The 24,556-nt window shown below is 37.8% G+C and overlaps 1 protein-coding gene across 2 annotated transcripts in view; it reads right to left on the bottom strand.

Annotated features, from left to right (window-relative positions):
• Nucleotides 1-15,037, bottom strand: part of ANK2 (ankyrin 2) — a 247,787-nt gene extending 232,750 nt beyond the window's left edge. For both annotated transcript variants that reach the window (XM_068974921.1, XM_068974920.1), the window contains exon 1: nucleotides 14,903-15,037. In XM_068974921.1, coding sequence (XP_068831022.1) covers nucleotides 14,903-15,037 — 135 coding nt within the window. The remainder of the gene's footprint in view (nucleotides 1-14,902) is intronic.
• Nucleotides 15,038-24,556: the final 9,519 nt, after the last annotated feature.

Raw genomic sequence — 24,556 nt, forward strand, 5'->3', positions numbered from 1 at the left:
AACATGCTATTGAAGAAACTGAGGTATAGTTAGATTAAAGCACTCGTCCATGGAGAAGGAAATGGCAACCCACTCTAGTACCCTTGCCTGGAAAATCCCATGGACAGAGGAGCCTGGTATGCTACAGTCCATGGGGTCGCGTGGAGTCGGACACGACTGAGCGACTTCACTCACTTTTTGACTATTCTACCTCCAAACTTAGGTTTGGACCTGAAGATAAATACTTCAAGTGATTTTCCCCAGTGTTTTACATGAAAGATTTCCTTTGGATTTATTTTTAATATAATAAAGATACTTTACTTAAAAAAAAGAAAAAGCACTTGTCCGTGGATATTTCGTAATAAGTGTCAGAGCTGTGTTTGGTACCCAGTCAGTCTTATTCCAGAGGCCATGATCATATCACCATAAGATACCATCTCCCAGGCTCTGCCCAAAGGTGCCATATATCTTTCCACTACTGAATGCCTTGTAGAAGTGTCTGCTGCTTCCTGTTCTGGGGGCAAATTAATGCAGTCATGTTGGTGGCCCCAGTGGTCATGTTCTGGTTTCCCTTGGCACCCAACTCCCTCTCCTGTGCCCGGGGCAGGGCCTGAAGTCTGAGCATATGGCACTGACACCGCTGGAATACCAAAATTTCTTTTCTTTAATGATGCTAGCTCGAGAGCTGTGACTCTCAGGGACTCAACCATGGTACTTCAAAATATTATTGCATACTATATTCAACAAGTGAATCCAGAGCAATGTCTCCATCACACTTGTTATTACTACGATGCACGGGGAAAAAGTTTCAAGCTCCAGAGCACAGTAGGCTTCAAAGACAGCATTTGTTCCTCTGTTTTCAAAGCAGCATGCAGACTTTTACAAGCTCTTACTGACACATTTTCCTGAGTGGGATTTAAACCTGGACTGCTTCCAAAGTGGATAAAATCTCTCTCAGCTGTTCTTAATTAATCACCATACCTGCTATTTAAATGTTGGTTACACCTATACAAACATAATAGTAAATCTTGTTTTCCTAGTAAAACTTTAGTAAAGTATACCTATAAAAAGTCCTCCCCTCCAAATTAATTGAAAAGTTAAATGTAGAGTAGTAAATAATAATTTCTTATGCAACCTAAAGGATACAGAAAAGCATATTCCATCAGAGTATAACTTTCTGGGCTTCCCAGGGGGCGCTTGTGGTAAAGAACCCACCTGCCAATGCAGGAGACCTAAGAAACTTGGGTTTGATCCCTCTGGGTTGGGAAGATTCCCTGGAGGAGGGCATGGCAAACTGCTCCAGTATTCTTGTCTGGAGAATCCTATGGACAGAGAAGCCAGGCAGGCTGCAGCCCATAGGGTTGCACAGAGTCAGACAAGACTGAAGTGACTTAGCATGCACATATAACTCTCTAGGTTCTTTAAGTCCTTTTTTGTTTTTAAAATCTCCCTTCTTTGAAAAAAAAAAAAAACAGGGGGAATCACTATAAAAGCATATACATATTCTCACAGAACATTTTAACAGTGAGTTAAAGGGAACTCCCTGGCAGTCCAGTGGTTAAGGCTCTGCACTTATCCCTGGTCAGGTCATTAAGATCCCACAAACCTCACAGCACAACCAAAAAATAAATTAAAAAGTAAAACACACATTAAAGAAAAACAGCCAGCAGCTCTAGTTCCATTACTCAAACTTAACACTGCTTATTTCAATGTACTTTTTAAAATTTAAATGTATTTATTTTAATTGGAGGCTAATTACTTTACAATATTGTATTGGTTTTGCCATACATCAACATGAACCTGCCACGGGTGTACATGTGTTCCCCATCCTGAACCCCCCTCCCACCCCCCACCTCCCTCCCCGTACCATCCTTCTGGGTCATCCCAGTGCACCAGCCCCGAGCATCCTGTATCATGTATCGAACATGGACTGGCGATTCGTTTCATGTATGATATTATACATATTTCAATGCCATTCTCCCAAATCACCCCACTCTTCGATGTACTTTCTTTTAGAAGTTTTCTAATATACACTGTATCTATGCATATATGTAATATTTTTACAAAACTGGGATAATAATACCTAGTCTTCTACTTTCAAAAACTAACATTACTTGATGTACACGAGCTGTTCAAGCAAATCTGTTGAGTGGATGGTCTATTTTCAAAAGCCTGTAAATTAAAGTAAACCCAATGAATTTAAATAAATAAATAAAAATAAAAACTAATGTTACCAAATTGATAATGCCTACACCATTCCCTGGTGGCTCAGAGTTTAAAATGTCTGCCTGGAATGCAGGAGACCTCGGTTCAATCCCTGGGTCGGGAAGATCCCCTGGAGAAGGAAATGGCACCCCACTCCAGTACTCTTGCCTGGAGAATCCCATGGAGGGAGGAGCCTGGTAGGCTACAGTCCATGCGGTCGCAAAGAGTCAGACACAACTGAGCGACTTCACTTTCACTTCTCACACCATTCAAAAGTTGTAAAGGAAATTCAAAATCTCATACAGTAGTTTATAGTTGGATTACAATTTTTTTTTTTTTTTAGCTTTCCCTAGTTATTTGCAGAATAGTGCCTTTGTTTTCACTGTTGTCAAGAACGCTACAATAGGGACTCCCAGGGCAGCCCAGTGGTGAAGACTCTGTGCTCTCAAGGCAGGGGGCACAAGTTTGGTCCCTGATCAGGGAACTAAGATCTCACATGGAGAAAGAATGCTTGCTATGACCAAAAGTTATATACCTAAGTCTTTGTCCTTGCCTTGACTATGTCCACTGTTCAAATTCCTCAATATCGAATAGTGCTGTCAATGGATGCAGATTGTTGATACATATTTTAATACTGCAAAACTATCCTTGAGACAGGCTGAACCAGATGTCACCATAACTGTTTGTGGAATAGTCTTTCTCAACTCAGTCACATGCTCAAATCTGCTTTGCTCAACTAATATGTCTATCATTATGGTCTTGATTTATCTTTTTTATTTTTGAAGAGTTTAAAAACTCAGTCATACATTTAATGCCTATTGCTATTTTTGTCTTCTTTGACTTGCCCATATTTTTGTCCTTTTAGAGTTTCAAATGTCTTTTTTTATTATTTTTAAAAACTTCATACAGGCAAGATAATATTTTGCCATATTTGTTGCAAATTTTTCCAAGTTTTCTATTTTCTCTTTAATGGAAATTTTAAAAGTATAAACTTCTACTTCTAGATTTTTATTCCATAGCTTTTATGTCTTACAACCCTAAAATCAATGAAATACTTCCTTTCATTCTCTTCTAGGTTTAAAAAATTATTTTTGTTTCCATTTAACTTTTAATAATCTGAAATTTGTTTGGGTATAGTGTTTAAGTAATGATCTTACTTGAAATTTCCCAAGTGGGCAATTTTTTCAATTGTTGAAAATCATTGAACCCACTATTAATTTTCTTTAATGTTTCCTCTGTACAATTTGCTTTCTTCCAAAAGTCCAATACAATGAGCTTAGAACTATCTTTTCAAGGAGACTACAAATGTAGGGTTTTTCATGCATTTAAAATTAAGAAATCAATCACAAATACATATATAGACTGTTATAAATAAAACCTCGTGGCAGCCACAAACCAAAAATCTGTTATAGATACACACACAGAAAAGAAAAGGGAATCCAACATAGCACTAAAGAGAACCATCAAATCACAAGAGAACAAAAGAAGAAGAAATGTGAAGAACTACCTTTTCCATCTAGTTCTACCACTTACCATGAGTTATACGGCCTTGAGCAAAGTACTGAACTCAAATAAGCCTCAGTTTACTTGTTCACGAAACGTATATGGACTAATTTAGGAAATACAAGTAAAATCCCTAAGAAGAGTACAGTGGGATAGCAGACACTCAGTATAAGTATGTTTTAATACTTGATTAACAGAGCTATCGTTAGGAGTAAATGAAAGCTGTATACATAAATCGTATGTAGACCACCATTACATAACCCAGCAAACAATAGGAGCTCAATAAATGATAGATGCATTGACATTTCTACACCCTTTTATTTATTTTTTATTCTCCTGCTGTTTTCCACATCTAAGTCAACTGTTTATTATCAGAAGAATAGATCCAGTCCCAATGCCAAATCAAGCAGTTAGCCACAGACCAGAAGGCGCCCCAGGATCCATAACGTGGCTGGCGATCTCATGGCCAGGGTCTGACGCATGGCTAGAACTGCGTGAGTCACTTTAAATGGAAATGGAAGTTGGCCTGTCCATCTGGATTACTGCTCAGTTCTTCAAAGAATTCACTAGTAAGTTTACACAAACCAACACCAAAGAAAAGACAGGCTCTTTAACCTGTATTTCTATGCTCATGCTGTGTCACAAAAGGAAGAAAGAAGAGAGTATGTACACAATGGAGTTCACTATTTACTTTCTTGGAAAAAAACCTGATTTAATACTTAATTTTACAGGTCTTTCAGAAACGCACATATACTTTTAAAGACTGAAAATAAACAGAGTGAATACTGAACACCTCACATTAGTTAATTTATTTTACTAAGAAATTTTAATAAGGCCAGAAGAACTGTCAATCGTCCCTCACATGCAACATGACTTTTTTAGTCACAAGTGTGGAACTGAGCCAGGAAATTATACTCGACTTCAATTCCACGGGAGGATCAAATCATTCAGAACAATCTTACTGTTCTAGCTCAACATGGAATGAAATTTTGACTTTTACAAAAAATCGGGGGCACATTTTTATAACAATGTCTTACGGTACCTCAGTGTCTAGGTTTCTGATGGAAGTTTATAAACTTAAGCAATGAAAGGACTCTATATAGGTATATATCGATGATTACTTTTTAGAAGTAGAGTTTAAATTTAAGAGTTGTGGTTTAAAGTTTCATTGCAATACAATGCAAACACCTTTACTTTTAAGATAATGCATGGGACTATAGGAAGCCCCATTCACTGGCAAAGTAGCCTTAGTTCCCAAGTCCTGTGTAGTCCTGGTGTCTTTGTCAGGAAATGGAATTTGGCAATTGTTGAATTAACCTGAAATAGAAGAAACTTAATATAATATGAAGGGTTTTTATACTCATATGCCCTTATGTGCAGTTGTTACATATGCAGCCCCATCTCTTCAGTAAAGTCAACCACTTAGAACATAAAGCAGTGGTTATCATACACTAATGCACTTAAGGGTTACTTAGAGATCATGCTTAATCCTGTTAAATAAATATTCTTGGCTCCCACCTCAGAGATTCTAATTCTGAAGGTCTGGAGTGGAGCTCAGCAATCTACATCAGTTTAAAACACTGCAGGTGATTCTTCTGATGAGAGCAGTTCAAGGAACACACTTTGAGAGGTGATGACATAAGGGATTAACTAGACCTCTCATTCTATGTATTTATTACACAACCCAAATACACTTTATCCTTTATGTCATCTGCTATCATTTAGGCAGTCAGAATGTATGAGGTAAGAATGCATAAGAAGCTGAACGATAAGCCATTTCTAAAGAAATAATCATATACTACAGATATATGGACAATTTTATGAAACATATACCTTACTAATAGAGAACTGTTAAAAGGGTTTCACTTCTGAAAAATGAGCTTTTTCTTTTGTAAATCTAAAGAAAAAATTATATGTGACAATCAGCGGTTTTCAAAAAGAAAAAGAACCACAAATTTTCCTATTTACTTCTGTTTTACTAGATGTCTCAGCATTGACACATGCTTTCTTATTTCCCTCAGAAGGCTGACAGTCTAGAAAGATATGATTCTAAAGTAGCAAATCTAAAGAGGCTTCAACTCTAGTTTTAATGCATTATTTCTGCCTGATGTGATCCTTCCCATGATAAAGTAAGAATTCCTCACTAGACAAATGATTAGTCTTAGAGATTTAATTTTAACTATATGATATGTTTATTTAATAGAGTTGTTATACTAGATATAGAAATTGCTATGGTATCAGGTAAAACATAAGATTATATTTCAAAGCCCCCTTTGAAACTCATTGATAACTGAGGTAGGTAAAGAGTAGAAAAATCCAAATTTTAAAATAAACAATATGTCAGCAACATTTATAATTAATCAAAAACACTGTTTCAGCTCACAATCTCTATTCAACACCTGGCTTTCACATAGCTTTTAGATAGAATTCATTAGCTCAAAGACACCATTGAAACGATTATGATTCTGACGATCATTGTAACATTTTACCTCATATAAGCAAATATTAAGGGAAGTTTTACTATAATCACATAAGGTCAAATAAATATGACATGAATGTAAGGTTTGAAAAGTCAAACTATTAAAATTTTGGCAATAAAAATGTAATATTACATGCCCCAAATTTCCAAGAAAGACCTTTAAATGAAAATGAAGAAACCAGAAAGCCAGTAGCTATTTCTTATGGCAAATAAATTTTAAGTTTCACCCATTAAAAGGGCATTCAATCCAAAACAGCAACTGAAAGTGGGTAAGAAACAGCAGATGCCTGTGTGGGAAGAAAACAGAACACGGTTCAAAAGACAGCTCTGTCTCAACAGTCTTCTCAGCTGCACCATACTGTGACCTTGGAAAGGCCACTGTATATCCGGTAGACCCAATCTTATTAAATATAGCAGAGAGAAGATTTAAAAATTCTTACATTGTTCAAATTTGGTATGGATGAACATCACTGTAAGAAAAATATAGCAGAAATAGTATTATATATTGATCTTTTATATTACGAAAATGATTCCTCTTATCACAGTGTAATCTTTCACTGAGGGCATCTATTCCATTTTTGAATAATTTTGTATGGAGAATGCATAATAGTTCAAGAAATTATTATAGTAAATATGTTTTATACAATTACTATTTCACACAGTAATGCGTGTGCACTTGTAGTAGAGTACATTTTTTTTGAGCAGAAGGTTATAATTAAAACTTCTTAGTTTCAATTCTTAAGTTTTTCCATGTTCTTTAAATATTTTTAGAAATGCTTTTTGTGTCTTTATCACTTTTTCAATCTTCACAGCCTCTGGTTTCATCTAGGGGCTTGTGGGTCACCTGTAGCTACAAAATGCCCACAACTAGATTTGCTACCTTGGGTGACTTCTTAGCTATCAATTAATTCATATTTTCCAAAAACATTTATTGAGCATGTGTTAGGTGCTAGGTGCTTGTTAGGCACTGAGAACAGAGTGAAGCTTCTGATACGCAAACCACAATCCAACTGCTGCTGCTGCTGCTGCTAAGTCGCTTCAGTCATGTCCGACTCTGTGCGACCCCAAAGACGGCAGCCCACCGGGCTCCCTCATCCCTGGGATTCTCTAGGCAAGAACACTGGAGTGGGGTGCCATTTCCTTCTCCAATGCGTGAAAGTGAAAAGTCAAAGTGAAGTCGCTCAGTCGTGTCCGACTCTTAGCGACCCCATGGACTGCAGCCTACCAGGCTCCTCCATCCACGGGATTTTCCAGGCAAGAGTACTGGAGTGGGGTGCCATTGCCTTCTCCAAAATCCAACTGGTTCTCCTAAAAAAGTCTTTGTCAGGGCTCTTTCAGTAGAACAGAAGCCAAATTCTGAAGCTTGGCTTATGAAGCTCTTGACAGCCTGATGTCATGAATACTAACCACATTTCACAAATTCCACATATGTCCAATAAAAATGAGGTGTCACCTCCAGGGGCACTCATACACTGCTTCTCCATCATTCTAACATTACAACTGACTCCAAGACGGAGTTTGTGATCTGCTCGTTACGCTTCAACATTTGACTTTTCTGTAACCCTCTGAGACTCGGTTGTCATTCTAAGGTATTCCACACACCCTGTGCCTTCTCACCACACTGTAACACAGTACTGGGACTCCTGCTTTGTCCATCCTTGGATCACGCTCCTTCAAGTAAAGCTTGCAAGTCTTACTCATCTTGGTAGGCCCAGTGCCTGGCACTTAATAGACATTCAAAAAATGCTTAGGAAATGTCCCTTCTTCCCAACAGGAACCAAGATTGTACTCTGCTTCCAAGATCTACTGCAGGCTAGCATATCTATATAATGTGTGCAATGGAGTACTACCCAGTCATAAAAATGAATGAAAACTTGCCATTTGTAACAACATGGATGGACTTAAAGGGTAATATGCTAAGTGAAATGAGAAAGACGAGTAATGTATGATATCACTTTTATGTGGAATCTAAAAAATACAACAAACTAGTGAATATAAGAAAAAAGAAATAGACGTAGAGAACAAACTGGTCAACACCAGTTGCGGAGGGTGGGGAGGCAAGTTAGGGCTAGGGGTTTTAGAGGTATAAACTATATATAAAATAAATAAACCGCAAGGATATATTGTATAGTTTAAAGAATACAGCCAATATCTTGTGATACTTATACGTGGAGTATAACCTTTAAAAACTGTAAATCACTACACTGTACACCTGAAACTTATATAATATTATATACCAACTCTACTGCAGTGGCACCCCACTCCAGTACTCTTGCCTGGAAAATCCCACGGACGGAGGAGCCTGGTGGGCTGCTGTCCATGGGGTCGCTAAGAGTCAGGCATGACTGAGCGACTTCCCTTTCACTTTTCACTTTCATGCACTGGAGAAGGAAATGGCAACCCACTCCAGTGTTCTTGCCTGGAGAATCCCAGGGACGGGAGAGCCTAGTGGGCTGCCATCTATGGGGTCGCACAGAGTCGGACACGACTGAAGCGACTTAGCAGCAGCAGCGTACTGCAATAAAAACATTAAAAAATAAAAAGATCTACTACAGGCTATAACATATCCACTAACAGACTGGATATTCAGAATATGTAACAACTGGTACAGTTCACACATCAAACAATCACAGTGGATGCTGGCTGTAGCACTGGAGGAAAGTGGTCCTGAAGGCCCCTAGCTGGCCCACACAGTAATCCTTTGTTTGCTCATGTTAGGGTTGGAAGTAAGCTGAAGCATCCCGGGGTGGGGTCCAGGTAGGCATTATAGAAGGAACAGCTTGGTGAGCTCACAGAAGCAGCTATTTAGTTAGTCTGCACGAAAACGTTTCAAACTGGAAACAACTGGTGCAGCTGTTCTCTTCCATACTGGCTGAATCTCAGCCCTGTCTGTGGTTATCCCCCAAACACTGTGGGCTATGCCGTTCCTCTCCTTCCTTGGCATCTTGTAGGTACTCATTTCACCACCCACAGTGCCACCTACTCTCCTACTGAGGGTTCACTGACTACATGTGAATAAGCCCTGCTTCTAAAACTAGATTGAAAATTCCTAGAGGACAGAAGCCATATCTTTCTTATTTCAATATTTACCTTTAATAAATCATCTAAAAGTTACATAACCATGCTCTGTATCATTTTATACTTTTAATGTTTTACCAGAAAGATTTTCATTATACTTCCAGATCTTTTTAGGGTTAATAACAAGACTATATGAAGGCCCTTTTATTAGCCGTTATAAAAAGACTTCACAAGGTAATGCTCACAATATCAGAGTCTCTTATTTCTGTCTTCTTAGAACTGAAACTTGAAAAGTTTAACCCTCCTGACATTCTGTGTACTTCATGGATAAGGAATTATCTCTTTCTCTCACCTACACACCACATTCATTCACACTCTTACACATGCCACTCCATCTTAGTAAACAGCACCATCTGGTACCCAGTTGCTTAAACCAATAACTCCTCGTCTTTCTTTTATATTCCGATACAACCTTTGATAAAAACAAAACATTCTCCGAGAAATTGATAACTTCGCACTACCACTGATAACACCCTAATTTAATCCTATGTCATCATTTGCCTGGCAGGCTACAGTCCATGGGCTTGCAAAAGAGTTGGGCATGACTTAGCAACTAAACACCACTGTTTACCTCAGGGGTTTCTGGGCAGCTCAAATCAGCTCCCCTTCTTCCTCCCTTGATAGAATGTACAACCCATTCTCCACCAAGCAAAGACAGACAAAGAGAGAGGCAGAGACAGAGACATAGGGAGGGAGTAAGAGTGGGAGGAGGGACACAGAGATCTTTTGAAGCAAAACAGAGGTTCTACTATTTCCCTAAACCTTTCCGAGATTTCCCACTGTACTTTAAATGAAATCCAAAGTCCTTTACCAAGACCCACTACAGTTAGAAAGAAAGCTAAACATCTGCCAAGGTAGGCTTGGGTCCACCTCTCAGACCTTGTTGCCAGCCCCTCTGTTCACAATGCTGCAACCACACTGTCTTTCTGCCCCTTAAATTAACCCAACACACTCCTACCTCAGCTGGGCGGCATGTTCCCCAAACCTCCCTAAGCATGGTTAAAGTCTGTCTCCCCTTACTCTGGCTCATCAACATATCGCCAGCATTCAGATCAATACCTACCTCAATAAATATTTTCTGACTGACTTACTACCTTTTGATTCAGCACAGAAGAAAAGTACTGAGTCATTTTCACAATAACATCAGAGTTCCATGATCATGGACTAAAGTCACAGAAAATTTATACAGTAACAAAAAACCTGAAATAAAGAAAATAAAATTCTTTGCTATAACTGGGGAAATAAATAAATGAAACAAGAAAATAAAAATCTATGAGAAAAAAACTGATAAAACAAGGATATCATAATTCAAAAATCAGGATGGATAATCTAAGTAACATTTGCAATGAAGCATCACATTTATGGTTTTGCTCTTGGGACAAGACAAATTCATCTGAAATAGTAAAGAAACTACAATGAAAAGTACACGATCTTAATGCAAGAAAAATATACAGAACACACAGACCAAAATGCAAATCTATAAATGATGCCATAACAAAAACACAAGCCAAGAACAAGAAATAAAGATACATTCCTGATGTTGCTCTAGACTGCACTTTACCAAAGCATGGGAAGCTGTCTCTCTGGAAGCCGGCTCAGCCCCTGCATGGCTTTGTAAACTTATGTCCCTGATAGAGCTCCCCTAAGGATCCAGGACAAATTCTATAAGGTATCTCTTAGAACTTCTTCTTTAATAAGTGAACCTAGAATAAACATACCAGTCATCCGCATAAATGAAAAGGAAAAAGTATCTGAGAATGATTCCATTTTCCCTTCTGTGATCAACAGAAACATTGAGAACTATTACTAGAACTTACTCTGAGTAAGAACTTGAATTTTGTTCTTGACTCTCTCCTGCCCCACATGCTTCCTCTTTCTGGAACTGTCAAGCTGACTGATAATAGCAGACTGTGGAGCCTTAAGGACTGATGTAAGAGACAACCACACTTCAGAGGAAAACCCTAACATACGCTCAGGAGTCTTACCTCTCCAGACATCGGTGGATTTGGAATAAGGTCTCTGAGGGTAGAGGTCTCTGGCACCCTTAAAGTTTGCAGTAAGGGAGGGGTAGGCTTGGGAATACTCACTATAGAGGGGTTGGAGTCCAGTGTAGTTGGGGCTAGGAGTCTGCCCAGAAGGTTTGCCTACTCTTTTTCTCCATGCAAATACCTCCTTGCTACTAGAGTCCTCACTGCACTAGCAAAATGAAAAGAGACACTGTAACTAGTTTGAAATACATTCCCAGATTGCATTCCAAATATTTAGAAAAAGTTTACAGCACACCCAGGAATGTCTACCAGTCTCAAAGCATTCTTCTGACACTGAATATCACTATATTCTTTGTTTACAAATAGAATGCTATTTTATCATTTTTTAAAGGATAGTATTACAAAATGCAAAAAGTAACTAAAATTAATATTTTAGTGGCTGAAAAAACCAGCAATCAAAAATTTAATTTAAAAATTTAGTAATTGTTTTAATACAGCCAGCTATCTGTCTCCTGTCTACGACTGCTTTTTATCTACAGCCAAACACAGCAGAGAAGCTGCAACAGAGCCCACGTGTCCACAACGCCTATAAAATCCACTCTCCGGCCCTTTACAGAAGGGGTTTGTTGAATTTGGCTCTGCAATTTAAGTATTAATTTGTACATAAGTTATAAAATAACCTATTTTTAATCCAGCTGTAGAATTTTTAAATGCAGCGGTGTATGAACTGTTCATCTTTTTTGCTATCATCTTTTAAAGTTGCTTTAAAGCTTAGGAAGTTATTATATTGCCACAATATTTACTTTTATTTTCTACTTTTTTGGCATAACTTCTGGGCTTAACTATGTAACAAACTTGGAAATTATTCTGGTCTGTTTTTTTTTAATCTTATAAAAAACGAACAACACAACACTGTAATGCAATTTTCTTCCAATTAAAAACCTTTTAAAAATGGATAAGTCTATAAGTGAAATTTCAAATATACACACACAAGAAGAAATTCTTTTTGCTTGCTTACTTCCAACACAATTGCTAGTAACATACTTATTCCTCATTGCTATACTTATCTATACAAGCAAATGTCAGAATATTCAAAATTCTAAATAAAAACTTAAGGAAAAGAATGAAGTATTAATTTACATAAAGCCCAGCAATTTTAGAATCTTAAATTTATATTTTCCCTACGAGTTTAGCTCTGATTATGAATAAAGATGGGAGACTTATTTATTGGGAAATTGTGGGTCCCCAAACACAACAAACTCTATAAAACACGTATAAGTTAATTTTCAGAAGAAAAAAAAGTGCTAAGGACCTCTGTTTCTGGTTTTCCCCTTAAAAAAAAGAATATTATAAAAATATAAGATAATAAGACTTGAATCTCCTAACTGAATCATCAATTGTGATAAGCCTGAATGATACAAAAAGAGACTAATTAAGATACGTATTTAGATGGCCTAAGGAGTGAGTGACTTCAGTCTTACAGTACCTATTTAAAAGTAAAGAAAGATGGTAGATTACTTAAATTTGGGGAACTTAAGCTAGAGAGAACCACACATTTTGCTTGCTATTATTGGTATTAATTAATCTTTTTGCCCATGATTAAAGTGATAAAATCCTGAGCAGAATATCACTACATAAGGCAGACAACAGGTGCATTTCACTTCTGCCATTTCTTTCCATATCACAGCAATCATTATATGCTCCTGCCTGTAAAATCTTTGACAGAAGGGTTTATTTAACTATCAGCAGGCTACAAGTATATTATTTAATTCACAGAAATTAGACTGTAATTATTTTTTTTTAAATCAACTCAAAAGTTTTTTAGGGCTAATATCTATATTACAAGAGATATGAGGATTTTTAACAAGGGAATGATTTATTTCTTCTTAAAAAGCTTTTTAAAATCATTTTCTGAACTCAGAAGTTTTAAATGAATTGATTTTAGCCCTTGAATCTCAAAATCACACTAACTCTTCTTGCTCTTCTTAACTCACTAACTCTAACACTTGCTCTTCTTTACCTGAAAGAAACCATCAGAATACTGTCTCTTCTCTACATTTTAAAAATAGGCCTTTATATTGGACTTTTAAAGTACTTTCAATTTATTTTCATGCTTTACATTTTCCTTATTGGTTTTTAAGAGGTGAAAACACGGAATAGAGTTGTGTAACTTAAAAATATTGAAGGAAGTCTTAGTTAATATTTCAAAGAATGGCCTAAATGATAAATTAAGGGGAAAAAAATCCCTAGAAGTTATTTTTTGAACAAGGTAGTCACTGCTTAGAAAATATAAATATATAATGCAACTAAGCAAGCTTGTAGAGGCTGCTGAACAGTTACCCAAAAGTTCACCCTCTCTAGCCCCTTCAGGTGATAACTGGACTCCAAATGGCTACTCAGAAATTCTGAATGACACTGTTGGTGGATGTGGGAAATTTAAACCTTAAACCATAACCTGCGACAGCCCTGGGTCGCAAACCCAAGCTATTTTTATGGCAGTTTTAAAGGCAGGCAGCTTCCCTCCGCAGGGGAGCACCTCCGTCCCCACCTTTTCGCTTCATTTCTTGCCCGGGGTGGCGTCTTTCTAATTCCAGAGCACCATATTCCTTTGCGCTACAGTGCTGACAGACCCTTTTCACTGGAGCTGCAAACGCTGGCCCTGCACGTTATTTTTATTGATAAATTCTTAGTTTCTCTTTCCGTTTCACTGTGGGCTGACAGAATTTCAAAGCTACAATATGATGAAATTATCCAGGTCAGAGTAAAAGCCAAAGAGCATAGGGAGTCGCCTCAAAGTCCTCACTCCTGGAAATATCGGGCTAACCCTTCGAAGTGTTAATACAAAGCATGCTTCTCTGATTCGGAAATCCTCCTTATCTTAGTTTCACGGTTTCACTCTGAAACAAATGCCTTGCAATGCAGGTCAAATTCCTGCATCTGACAGATCAAAGATACACTTTATCCTCCAGCAAAAATGAAAATCAAAATATTTCAGAAAGATTTCTGGCCCTCCCCCCCACCACCAAAAAAATTCACAATAAGCCTTTGTAACCAGTTTAGGGAACCCACCACAACTGAATTATTAAAGCATGTAAGTCAACTTAAATAAGTGATGGCTCAACTTCTCTAGGACTCTGAACAAAATATTATTATCATAATAGGAACAGTATTTAAAGGGCTTTCCACTGAGGTCAATTAAATATTAGAAGAAAAAATGCCTTTATAGGCTGAAACTGAGATTTGAAGTTAGCATGAGCTTTTCAAAAATAATCTGTGATTCTAATGAAAAATCAACTATCAATATATCAACAGGCAAAATAAATTAACCGGTTGAATGTAAGTGAATCTGTGCAATACTGCTGCAAGTCACTCTGTAATAAAATATATATTCAGTTTTGCAAATTTTAAATTAAAGAGATGGCATCCTTGTAATACCCCCAAATGTCAGTTCATCGCTAAAGTCAGATCAGAAGGTACAAACATGAACCTTGCGGGTCACGAGGAGGAAACAGCAGCAGGCCACAGAACCAGAGGCAGTCAGCTGGTTTGATCACATTGGTTTTATTCTGTCAGCTTCCTTCCAGGAAGTTCAGAGGTTCAACCAATGAGGTCCAATGTTGATTCTTATGCCACCATCCTCCTCTCCTCCGGTCTGGAGCTCAGAACTTACCCGCGGCCCAAGTTCTTTGGTGTCCTCGCCGTGACAGCCGTAGTAGTCTGGGGTTCTATCCAATTCCTGCAAGTGTCCCTGTGCTCTTACGCTCTTATCCGCTTGGCAAGACGGGCAGAGAGCTGCGTTCCCCATCTCAGTTCTTCCTGCTGTCAGTAGGCCCGGCCTTGGCCTCTATGCTCTGTCCAGGGCTCCCAGGGGGACACTAACGTGGACGATTCATTCAGGCGATCCTTGGCTCCTCTGCTCAATTCCCCTACACGCCCCTCACCCGTTCTCCCCATCTGCTGGCTGGCTTGCTGGTGTCAGAGAGAACTCAAAACCCCAGCAACTGCAGGCTGCCTTCAGTGACCATTTCCAATTCAGGCGCTGCCAGTCTATTTTTACACCTACCAGGCCAGCTATGCATGTCAATGGAGTGAGGGGGGGCGAGGCCGAGGCGGGGCAGGGGAGGGGGCGGTGTTGTTTTGTTTTTCACCATGCGAGCAGCCTGCTTTACACATGGACTTAAGTTCCTGCTGTATAAAATGTCTCTACATAGAATTCCTGCATTACTCAATGAATGCCTTTGATTTTTTCCCCTCAGTCTTTCTACTCACACAGAACACCAAAGCTGCTAACCTCACTTCACCAACATAACAGGTAAAAATTACTTTTGTAATTGCATAAACCAAGAAGCAGCCCCTTGGCTTAAACAGATTTTTTTTCATAATCATTTACAGGAGACAATTAACCATCCTTGCAGCATTTAAAGTCCACTGGAAAAACATCCATCAAAATGGTTCATTTTACACCAATATGGATGTTTGAAATTTTATAAGTTATCCACAGTTTTTCATTACCTGCCAGCATTTCAGGAAGAACAAACATTTTGCTTCATTTATAATTCATTTTGGGTTTCCCTGGAGGTTCAGAAAGTAAGGAATCTGCCTGCAATGCAGGAGACCACGGTTGGATCCTTGGGTCGGGAAGATCCCCTGTAGAAGGGAATGGCAACCCACTCCTGCATTCTTGCCTGGAGAATTCCATGGACAGAGGAGCATGGCGGGCTACAGTCCACGGGGTCGCAGAGTCAGACTGAGTAAATAACACTTTTTACATAATTTGTTTTAATTTGTACTATTTTGAAAATGCTTCACTCAGCTTTATAATAGATATTCAAGAATGGTTTTCAACACAATACATACTATCTTTGAAACCACATTACAGATTTTGAAAGACACTGTTCTCCACTGAGATGAGCACAGCAAATACACCATAGGTTTTTAAAGCCAATTATGATTTTTTAAAAAATCACGACTTTGTTATAGACTATTATGGGTTGATGGAGAAGGAAATGGCACCCCACTCCACTATTCTTGCTGGAGAGTCCCACGGACAGAGGAGCCTGGCAGGCTACAGTGCATGGGGTGGCAAAGAGTCGGACACAACTGAGCGACTAACACATATTATGGGTTGAACTTTATTCCCCCCATAGAACTTCCTCTAAAATTTATATATTTAGTTATTTTAGTCATTCTATCCTTCCTCAATTGTTATTTGTTTTGTGTATGCATATTTTCTCTTCCAAATAGGTTTTTAAACTATTCACTTGTAGGGTCCAGTTTTGATTTTTATATCATCCATCCATATGTTATATATTAAATAGTAAATGCTTAAATGTTTTCAACTGAATTGAAAATAATCATTTGGGGAAAACAGGATGTGGAAGATACTTATGAATCAAACACATTACACTTGATAACTAGAGCTCACCTTTCAATCTGTCATTTAAAAAAAAAAACTAAACATGCCTTGTCATTTTTTTCCATTAAAAATGGCATTCCTGAAATAGTCTATTACTCTATATTGCTGTCCAAAACTCTATGAACTTAAATCTGAGAATGATACTTCTGGATTGTTGACTTTTGTAAGAGCCTCATGCTGCTTTTCTTTTACCAATCCTGGTTTTTGTTTTTTCTTTACCCTTTGATTTCTTTCTTTTTTTTTTTTAAATTGGAGGATAACTGCTTTACGATGCTGTCTTAGTTTCTGCTGTACGACGATGTGAATCAGCTATTTGCTTGTGTCGCGTGCATGCTCAGTTGTATCCGCCTATTTGCAACCCCATGGGCTGCAGCCCCCCAGGCTCCTCTGTTCATGGGGTTCTCCAGGCAAAAATACTGGAGTGGGTTGCCATTTCCTCCTCCAAGGGATCTTCCCAACCCAGGGATCAAATCAGCTTTAAGGATACATATATACGGGCTTCCCTGGTAGCTCAGCTGGTAAAGAATCCGCCTGCAATGCAGGAGACCCTGCTTTGATACCTGGGTTGGGAAAATCCCCAGGAGGAGGGCATGGCAACCCACTCCAGTATTCTTGCCTAGAGAATCCCCATGAACAGAGGAGCCTCATGGACTGCGGTCCCTGGGGTCACAACGAGTGGACACGACTGAGTGACTAAGCATAGCACAGTGTATATATATATATATGTATCTATATATACTTTTTTTTTTTTAATTGACTGAACCAACAGTATTAGGACAACAATGGAGGGGTGGACATGATTTCTTCATTCACATCAAAGAGGAACATAATATAAACACTTTAAATGTTAAAGGTTTGGATGAAGGTATTAAAAAAGATGGAGCTTCAGTATCAGTTACACGATTGGATTGGTAACTGAGGTATATCAAGGAAAAGCCTTCCATGTTGCCTAAATTATCCTTAAATAAACTATTTGCATGGTATGGTAGTTTTTCATCAAATGTTCCATGTACTTGAACCTTCTTCTGCAGGAATAAGGTAAGCTATGATGTTTAATGATGTGGTTACAAATTCTATCAGAAGAATATGTTTGAAATTTCCCTCTCTTTTCTAGAAGCCACTTAAAGCCTTACAATGCATTACAAACTCTTACAATGGCTGCTTCTTCCTGAATATATATGAACTATTTTATTCAAAATATAAATCGAGGTTTCACTAGCCATTTAGCGCCATCTTTAGAATCAACTAGTTGACTTTTTTTAAACAAGAAATTTAATATTCAATTCTTTTATATAGAATTATGCAACTTAATAACTGAAAGCAAATCCTAAAAATTCTCTCTAGCCTTCTTGAGCCTTCGCTGAGCTCAGATCTGAAAATCAGTACTAAACCATGTTGAAAAAAGGAAAAAATTAACTACTCCAGATTGGAAGAGATGTTCTTCGGTGCTTGATAAAACACTTTTACAGTGCTTCACCAGCATAAAGTCTTCCCTGGCATGTTTCTGCCATGTTAATACATTACCCATTCTACCACCACTGAGCCTTAGATTTTGTTTCTCTTTCAGCCAAGCACGCCTTGCCATTCCTCTGCCAGTACAAGTTCACTGTCTTTTGCAAAACTCTTAAAATTCACTTCCTTCTGGAAGTCTTAATTACATCTATGGTAGTCTCTTTTTCTATTTGTTCTATCTTGAATAAAGTTGAGACTACCATTGGCTCTTGTCTTTTTATATAATATTCTTCATCTCTCTCACTGACCTTCTCAGAGGTAAAACCCACACAAGAGTCTTAAATGTTTGTTAAGTGAATGAATAAAAGGTAGCCGCAGATAGGAGCACAATTTGTAACATCAATATTTAACTGGACTACACTGACCTAAACTTCTCCTTTCCTACATTAACAGTGATAGATTTAATCATTATAAACATTTTAAACATGACAAATCTTTAATTTTATTTCCAGATCTGCAATAAACACCCTTTTTAGTCTTTGAAAAAAAATATTAACATTGTTTGGGTGAATCTTCCTAGAAAAGAATTTGTAGTGCTTTGTTACAAAAGAAAAAAAATTCCAACAAAGAAGCTGTTAACAACTCTTAGAAGATACTTTTTCTAAATGACTAGCAATCAATCTTCAACCCTTTTCTTACATTTTTATTCCAGGGACATCTTCTCATTCTTTTCCTAGAAGAGAAATGTCATGTTTGTTGACTATAATATCCACGCTGCTATCATTTGAGCAGCCCAAAATACGTCCCATAGTGGTACCAAAATCCCATTGCCAAAGGTCAATGGCTAAACAAAAATGGGCAAAGGAAAAGTACCCAAGACTGGTGCTCCTGTAACTGCTGACATTTTCTATTTTCTGGCCTTTAGATTTAAAGTATTGACTTGGAAGATATAATAGCTACTAAAAACAGAACTTCCAACAAATAGCTTTCACATTCCAAACTTTGCCAGTGGTCTGATGCTTTCAGTCTGATCAAAACAAAACGATGGGAACGGTCCACAGAAAAAGGCATTACTTCAGAAGTAAAGACATTTCCAGTTTCACACCTAGTGCTTAAGTCAGAGTGACCGCCAGACAAGTCTGTGACAAAGCCTCGGGTGATATGACAATGTATATACCTAACACGGTGTCATCTAGAAGGTAAGTTAGTGTGTACTGTGCAGCACCCATGCCCTAACAGTATGCCCACAGAGTGCTAGGATTTCTCTGGATACAACAAGGAGTATGTTTTCTGCTAGGGCAGAACAATGTCACCACTGTTTCTCAAAAATGTTCCAAAGTCATTAGGGCAAATTACTCAGAAAGCAAATATTTGCATGTTTGGCCACACTTGGAGCAGGATACTTGAACTTGGTGTATGATGTAGAAAGTGAAATTAAAGACACCTGCGATGTGACGTATTTGCAATATCTTCATAAATCCTCAGGCACTTGTACTGTTATTATTCCACCTATATTGCTGGGTTTCAAATCCATCAAGAGAGAAGTGATTCAGGACTGAGAACAAAGGCCATCTTCTCAGCTCTAATCTTCTGAAAGTAGCTCCTGTAGTCCCTATGGTGGCAAATCTGAAAACCACCCCCTGTAGTTTTACATTTCACCTCCTAAGTAAGAAGCAATGATTACAGAATCATCAGAAAACTAACACCTTGGAGAAGAAATACCTGTCAAGGTTCTACAAGTTAACCTATAGAGTTAGATCACAGCTTCTGCAGAGGCATGAAAAGACCTCATAGCTAGGAGTAACTAATTCTAGATTTTGGTTTTACTACTAATACACCTGTGCAGATGTGTGTAACCTATATCAAATCAGGGCTTTCATTTTCTCTTTTCTAAAATAAGGGGGTTAGACTGACTGATTGCTAGATTCCTTCCAGCTCTGAAGCTCTTTACTTCTATGAAATAAGTTAACACTTGAACATACATCTAACACCAGGTGATGAGTGAAGGTGACATCTGTTTAGTTCATTAGCGTTAAAAACAAACAAAAAGAATAAGTACTCAGCATCTTGCATCACGGGCCCCTGTGCTATGAGCTGACTATGACGCATAGCATTTCCCTGGGAGACTAATAAAGAAGAAAGGACCATAGTGTGAGATATGGGCAACTCTTTGTTGGCATAGAGGATGTAGACTCAACCCACTCCAGTACTCTTGCCTGGAGAATCCCATGGAGAGAGGAGCCTGGTAGGCTACAGTCCATGGGGTCGCAAAAGAGTCGGACACGACTGAGCGACTTCACTTTCTTTCACTTTCTGAATATTAGCCCCACTGAAAACTTTCAAACGTTTTGGAAACTGCACCCTGCCACTATTCTATACTTCACAATTTGTAACAGAACTTTCACTTGGAATGGTCTCATTCACCAAAATGGGCGAGGTAGGACAGCTTTATAGGACTCTGTAGGAGACGTGTTTGAAAATCAACTGCAAATACTAGTAGGGGTTTCATTTTCCCTCAAATATTTTGATTCATTTGTTCTTAAAGGGCAAGTGCTATCATATTGAAAATACTGAAAGAAAAATCTTTTGCCAAAATTCTTAAAAGTGGCAAATCAGAAAGAAAAGTTCACTCAGAATCATGGAAATTAATTTTTTCCCTCTCTTCCAAGTAGTAAGGGTTTTTCAGGAATATCTATTAGATGAAAAATTCAAGGTAAAATCTCTCTTAATCTGAACTATCATGTACAAAGTGTACAGTTCTAACATGATATTTAGTTAACACTTTGATTGTATTTTGAAGGCTACTGTTAATATGTAAGATTTATTTTACTTCTGCTGAATTTAGAAATCTGCTTAGATTACAAACCATCTCTGTCTTTCTGCCTTTTTTCCCCCAATTCAAGACTAATTGTTATGGTCAAATGTATTTATCGGATTAGAGTAGTATTTTGTTACTCCTATTGTGTGCAAAATTCTCCATGCCCAACCACATGAAACCAAGGACAGGTTCTTCTAACTTTGAAACCACTGACCTGTGGAAATAAAACTGGAACACTTTGTGCAAAAACTGAGGCAGCATGTTATTTTCTCCCTTGTCTGGATACATTCAATGTCATGTCTTTGACTAGAAGTTAAATATATAATGATTTTCACCAGTCGGAACTGTTATATAATTGATCGATCAGAAAAACCATTGCATAATTTATAGATCCACGCTAGATTCCCTGTAGTAACATGTGGCATAACTTTTCTAATTGAGGTCAGTGCAAAGGCATTTTACTGTTTATGCTATACATAAATTAATCAAGATGAATATTGCCAAGCTATTTATATGCCCACAAACATCAATTAACCAATTTAATTTTACATTCCTGCCAGTGATTATTTTCATTCCAGACTGCTGGCTCTTCACTTCTAGTACATAAAGGAGGACATTCTTTAATAAACAGTGCTAACAACTTGAGAAGTTTTCTAAAGGCTACTCCACACAATGCCCACCACAAAGTGGGCACTCAATAAATGTCTTTGACTAACATTAAAGAGACCATGAGGCAAGAATTGTAGGGTGTGCAAACTCAGTCTAAAGGGCCATTTGACCAGCTCTATGCCCTGTCATATTAAACTGGATTTTGAAACACAACATGAATAAAACAATTTAGCCATTGTGCACTGCTACTTTTTCTGAAGAAAACTATGTGTGTACATAATACTCAGAAAGAGGTTAACAACTAAAGCAGGGGTTCCCGACAAGCATTGTTTATAGAGAGGACCACGTGACAAAAATAAAAAAGCAGGTAGAGGGCTCTACTACAATCTGGCTTTAATCAACACTTCTTGTAAATTTCCACCTATAAACTAGAAAGATAGCTAACAAAGGGAATCCGAAAAGGATCCTGTTAAGGTGATTTAAAAATCAATGAATGGTGTGGAGAACAGCTGTGGATCAGTTAATGGGGAAAGTCTAGTGTTCAAAGGAACAACGTTCTCCAAGGCTGCGGAGAAAGCTGCCCGGCTCTGTTCTGTCCATTGTTTGCCACGGTTCTCTAGACCTGCCTATCTGACCACCACAGCGATTAGACACAGGACTTGAACCTTCGGACAAGATAAACAGGAGAGCTATAGTAGTAAGAATTTATAATCAATCTCTTCAAATAATGTTCTACTATTAAGCATACAGGAAATCCCACTAGGAAGCTCAAATTAATTATCCATGACTGAGACAAAAAAATTAAAATTTACTTATCCTTTCCATACTTCTCAATTCTCACTTCACTCAGAATCTGGACAATGTTTTCCTTTGATGATTCACAGGTGTTAAACTACATGCATTGATAGTCTCAGTTTGTACATTCACCCTGGAGGGTCCAGAGAAATAGCAACTTTTCATCAACTTTGAGGGTTATGCCATCCAATATGATGGTTTAAATGTTTTAATCGACTTGTCATTACTGCAAGAATGTCTTCAGCTGTAAAACAGAGTCCAGTTCAATGCAATCATATACTCAGATATTTTAATTTGTTGGTCTCAAATATTTTAAAATAATATTTTCCAAACAAAATAAGAGCAGATGTATATACACACACACACACCATTTGAAACAGACTGTCAGGCTATAGCCAAGTATTGATCAATCAAGAACAAATTCAACTTCAAACTACATATCTAACCAAATTGGAGCAGATATGAGTATTTATCAAAGTTACAAATTAAACTGAATTATTATGAGTATGGTACCCAATATTGTTGTAATATATTAAAACATTGAAACAAGTAGTTTCATCCAAGTTTGACTGTAAACTATGCTATCACTAGTTTTCTTTTAAAACTACTTGTTGAGTGTGCATTTAATCAAGAATTAAATGAACTACAAGATGATAGACTAAATTGAATTTATTTCAAAGGCTGTGATAAATTAGAGTACCAGAAAGCATCTGAATTTCATTGTCCAAATGATAATTAATTTAGAATCTATTTTAAGTTCTCTCTAGAACAAATGTATTCTATGCACCTCAAAGTACAAACAACTTTATTTTCATATGTTATTTATACTAGAATATTCTGGTCAGATATAGAAAACAATCTTACGGCAACCAATGGGAGCAGAAATAAATTGGGAGATTGGGATTGATATATACACATGTGAATGTGAAAGTTGTTCAGTCGTGTTCAACTCTTTGCAACCCTATGGACTGTAGCCTGCCAGGCTCCTCTGTCCATGGGATTCTCCAGGCCAAAGTACCAGAGTGGGCTGCCATTTCCTCCTACAGGGGATCTTCCCAACCTAGGGATCGATCCCAGGTCTCCCCTCACTGCAGGCAAATCTTTACTGTCCGAGACACCAGGGAAGCACATATACACGCTCAGTTCAGTTCAGTCACTCAATCATGTTCGACTCTCTGTGACCCCATGAATGGCAGCACACCAGGCCTCCCTGTCCATCACCAACTCCCGGACTTCACTCAGACTCATGTCCATCGAGTCCGTGATGCCATCCAGCCATCTCATCCTCTGTCATCCCCTTCTCCTCCTGCCCCCAATCCCTCCCAGCATCAGAGTCTTTTCCAGTGAGTCAACTCTTCGCATGAGGTGGCCAAAGTACTGGAGTTTCAGCTTCAGCATCATTCCCTCCAAAGAAATCCCAAAATAGACAACTAAAAGAACCTGCTGCATAGCATAGGAAACTACCAGCACTCTATAATGACCTACAGGGGAAAAGAACCTAAAAACAGTGAGTACATGTATATGTGTAACTGATTCACTTTGCTGTACAGCAGAAAGTAACACAACATTGTAAATCAACTCTACTCCAATAAATTTTTTAAATAAATAAATATCCTGATTAAATGTCAGTTATTCTCCCTGAAAAGTGGAAAGTTTTTTAAGTTTTAATAATGTCTTACATCTTTTGATGGCAGAATAATTTTATAGCCAATCAAAAACCATCAAAATTAAAATATCATAAAATTAATATTGAAAACTCAAGTCTTCATAGTGTCAGTGTGGTCTTACGTCCTCTGAGCTACAATGTTATTGGCCACGTGTTGTTAAAGAATGAATACTGAACAGAGTGCTGATAGCTGCCATGTTGGAATTTATTCTTACCTGTATAATAACGAGCTACGGTAAACAGACTCTTATACTAATACTTGTATGTCTTTAATCTTTAGAGTTGTAATCTATAAATCATACTATGAGCTCAGCAAATGATATCTTCTCTGCAGCAGATAAGAAAGAAGGGAAGGAAAGAAAGAGGGAACGTAAATACGATATGAAAACACAGATCTGTTTCGAAATCTTGAGTATTTTTAAGAGAGGTTATTTAAAAAATCTTTTTTAAAAGTTCTCCTTTCTAATAGATCTTCAAAGTTGGCATTTAAACATGCTCAGGGCTTTCCAAGGTCATGAAAATTCTCTCCTCTGAGCCACTGTTTCCCCCAAACCCACTCCCGACCCTG

This window comes from Capricornis sumatraensis, chromosome 7, assembly GCF_032405125.1.
Source record: "Capricornis sumatraensis isolate serow.1 chromosome 7, serow.2, whole genome shotgun sequence".
NCBI lineage: Eukaryota > Metazoa > Chordata > Mammalia > Artiodactyla > Bovidae > Capricornis > Capricornis sumatraensis.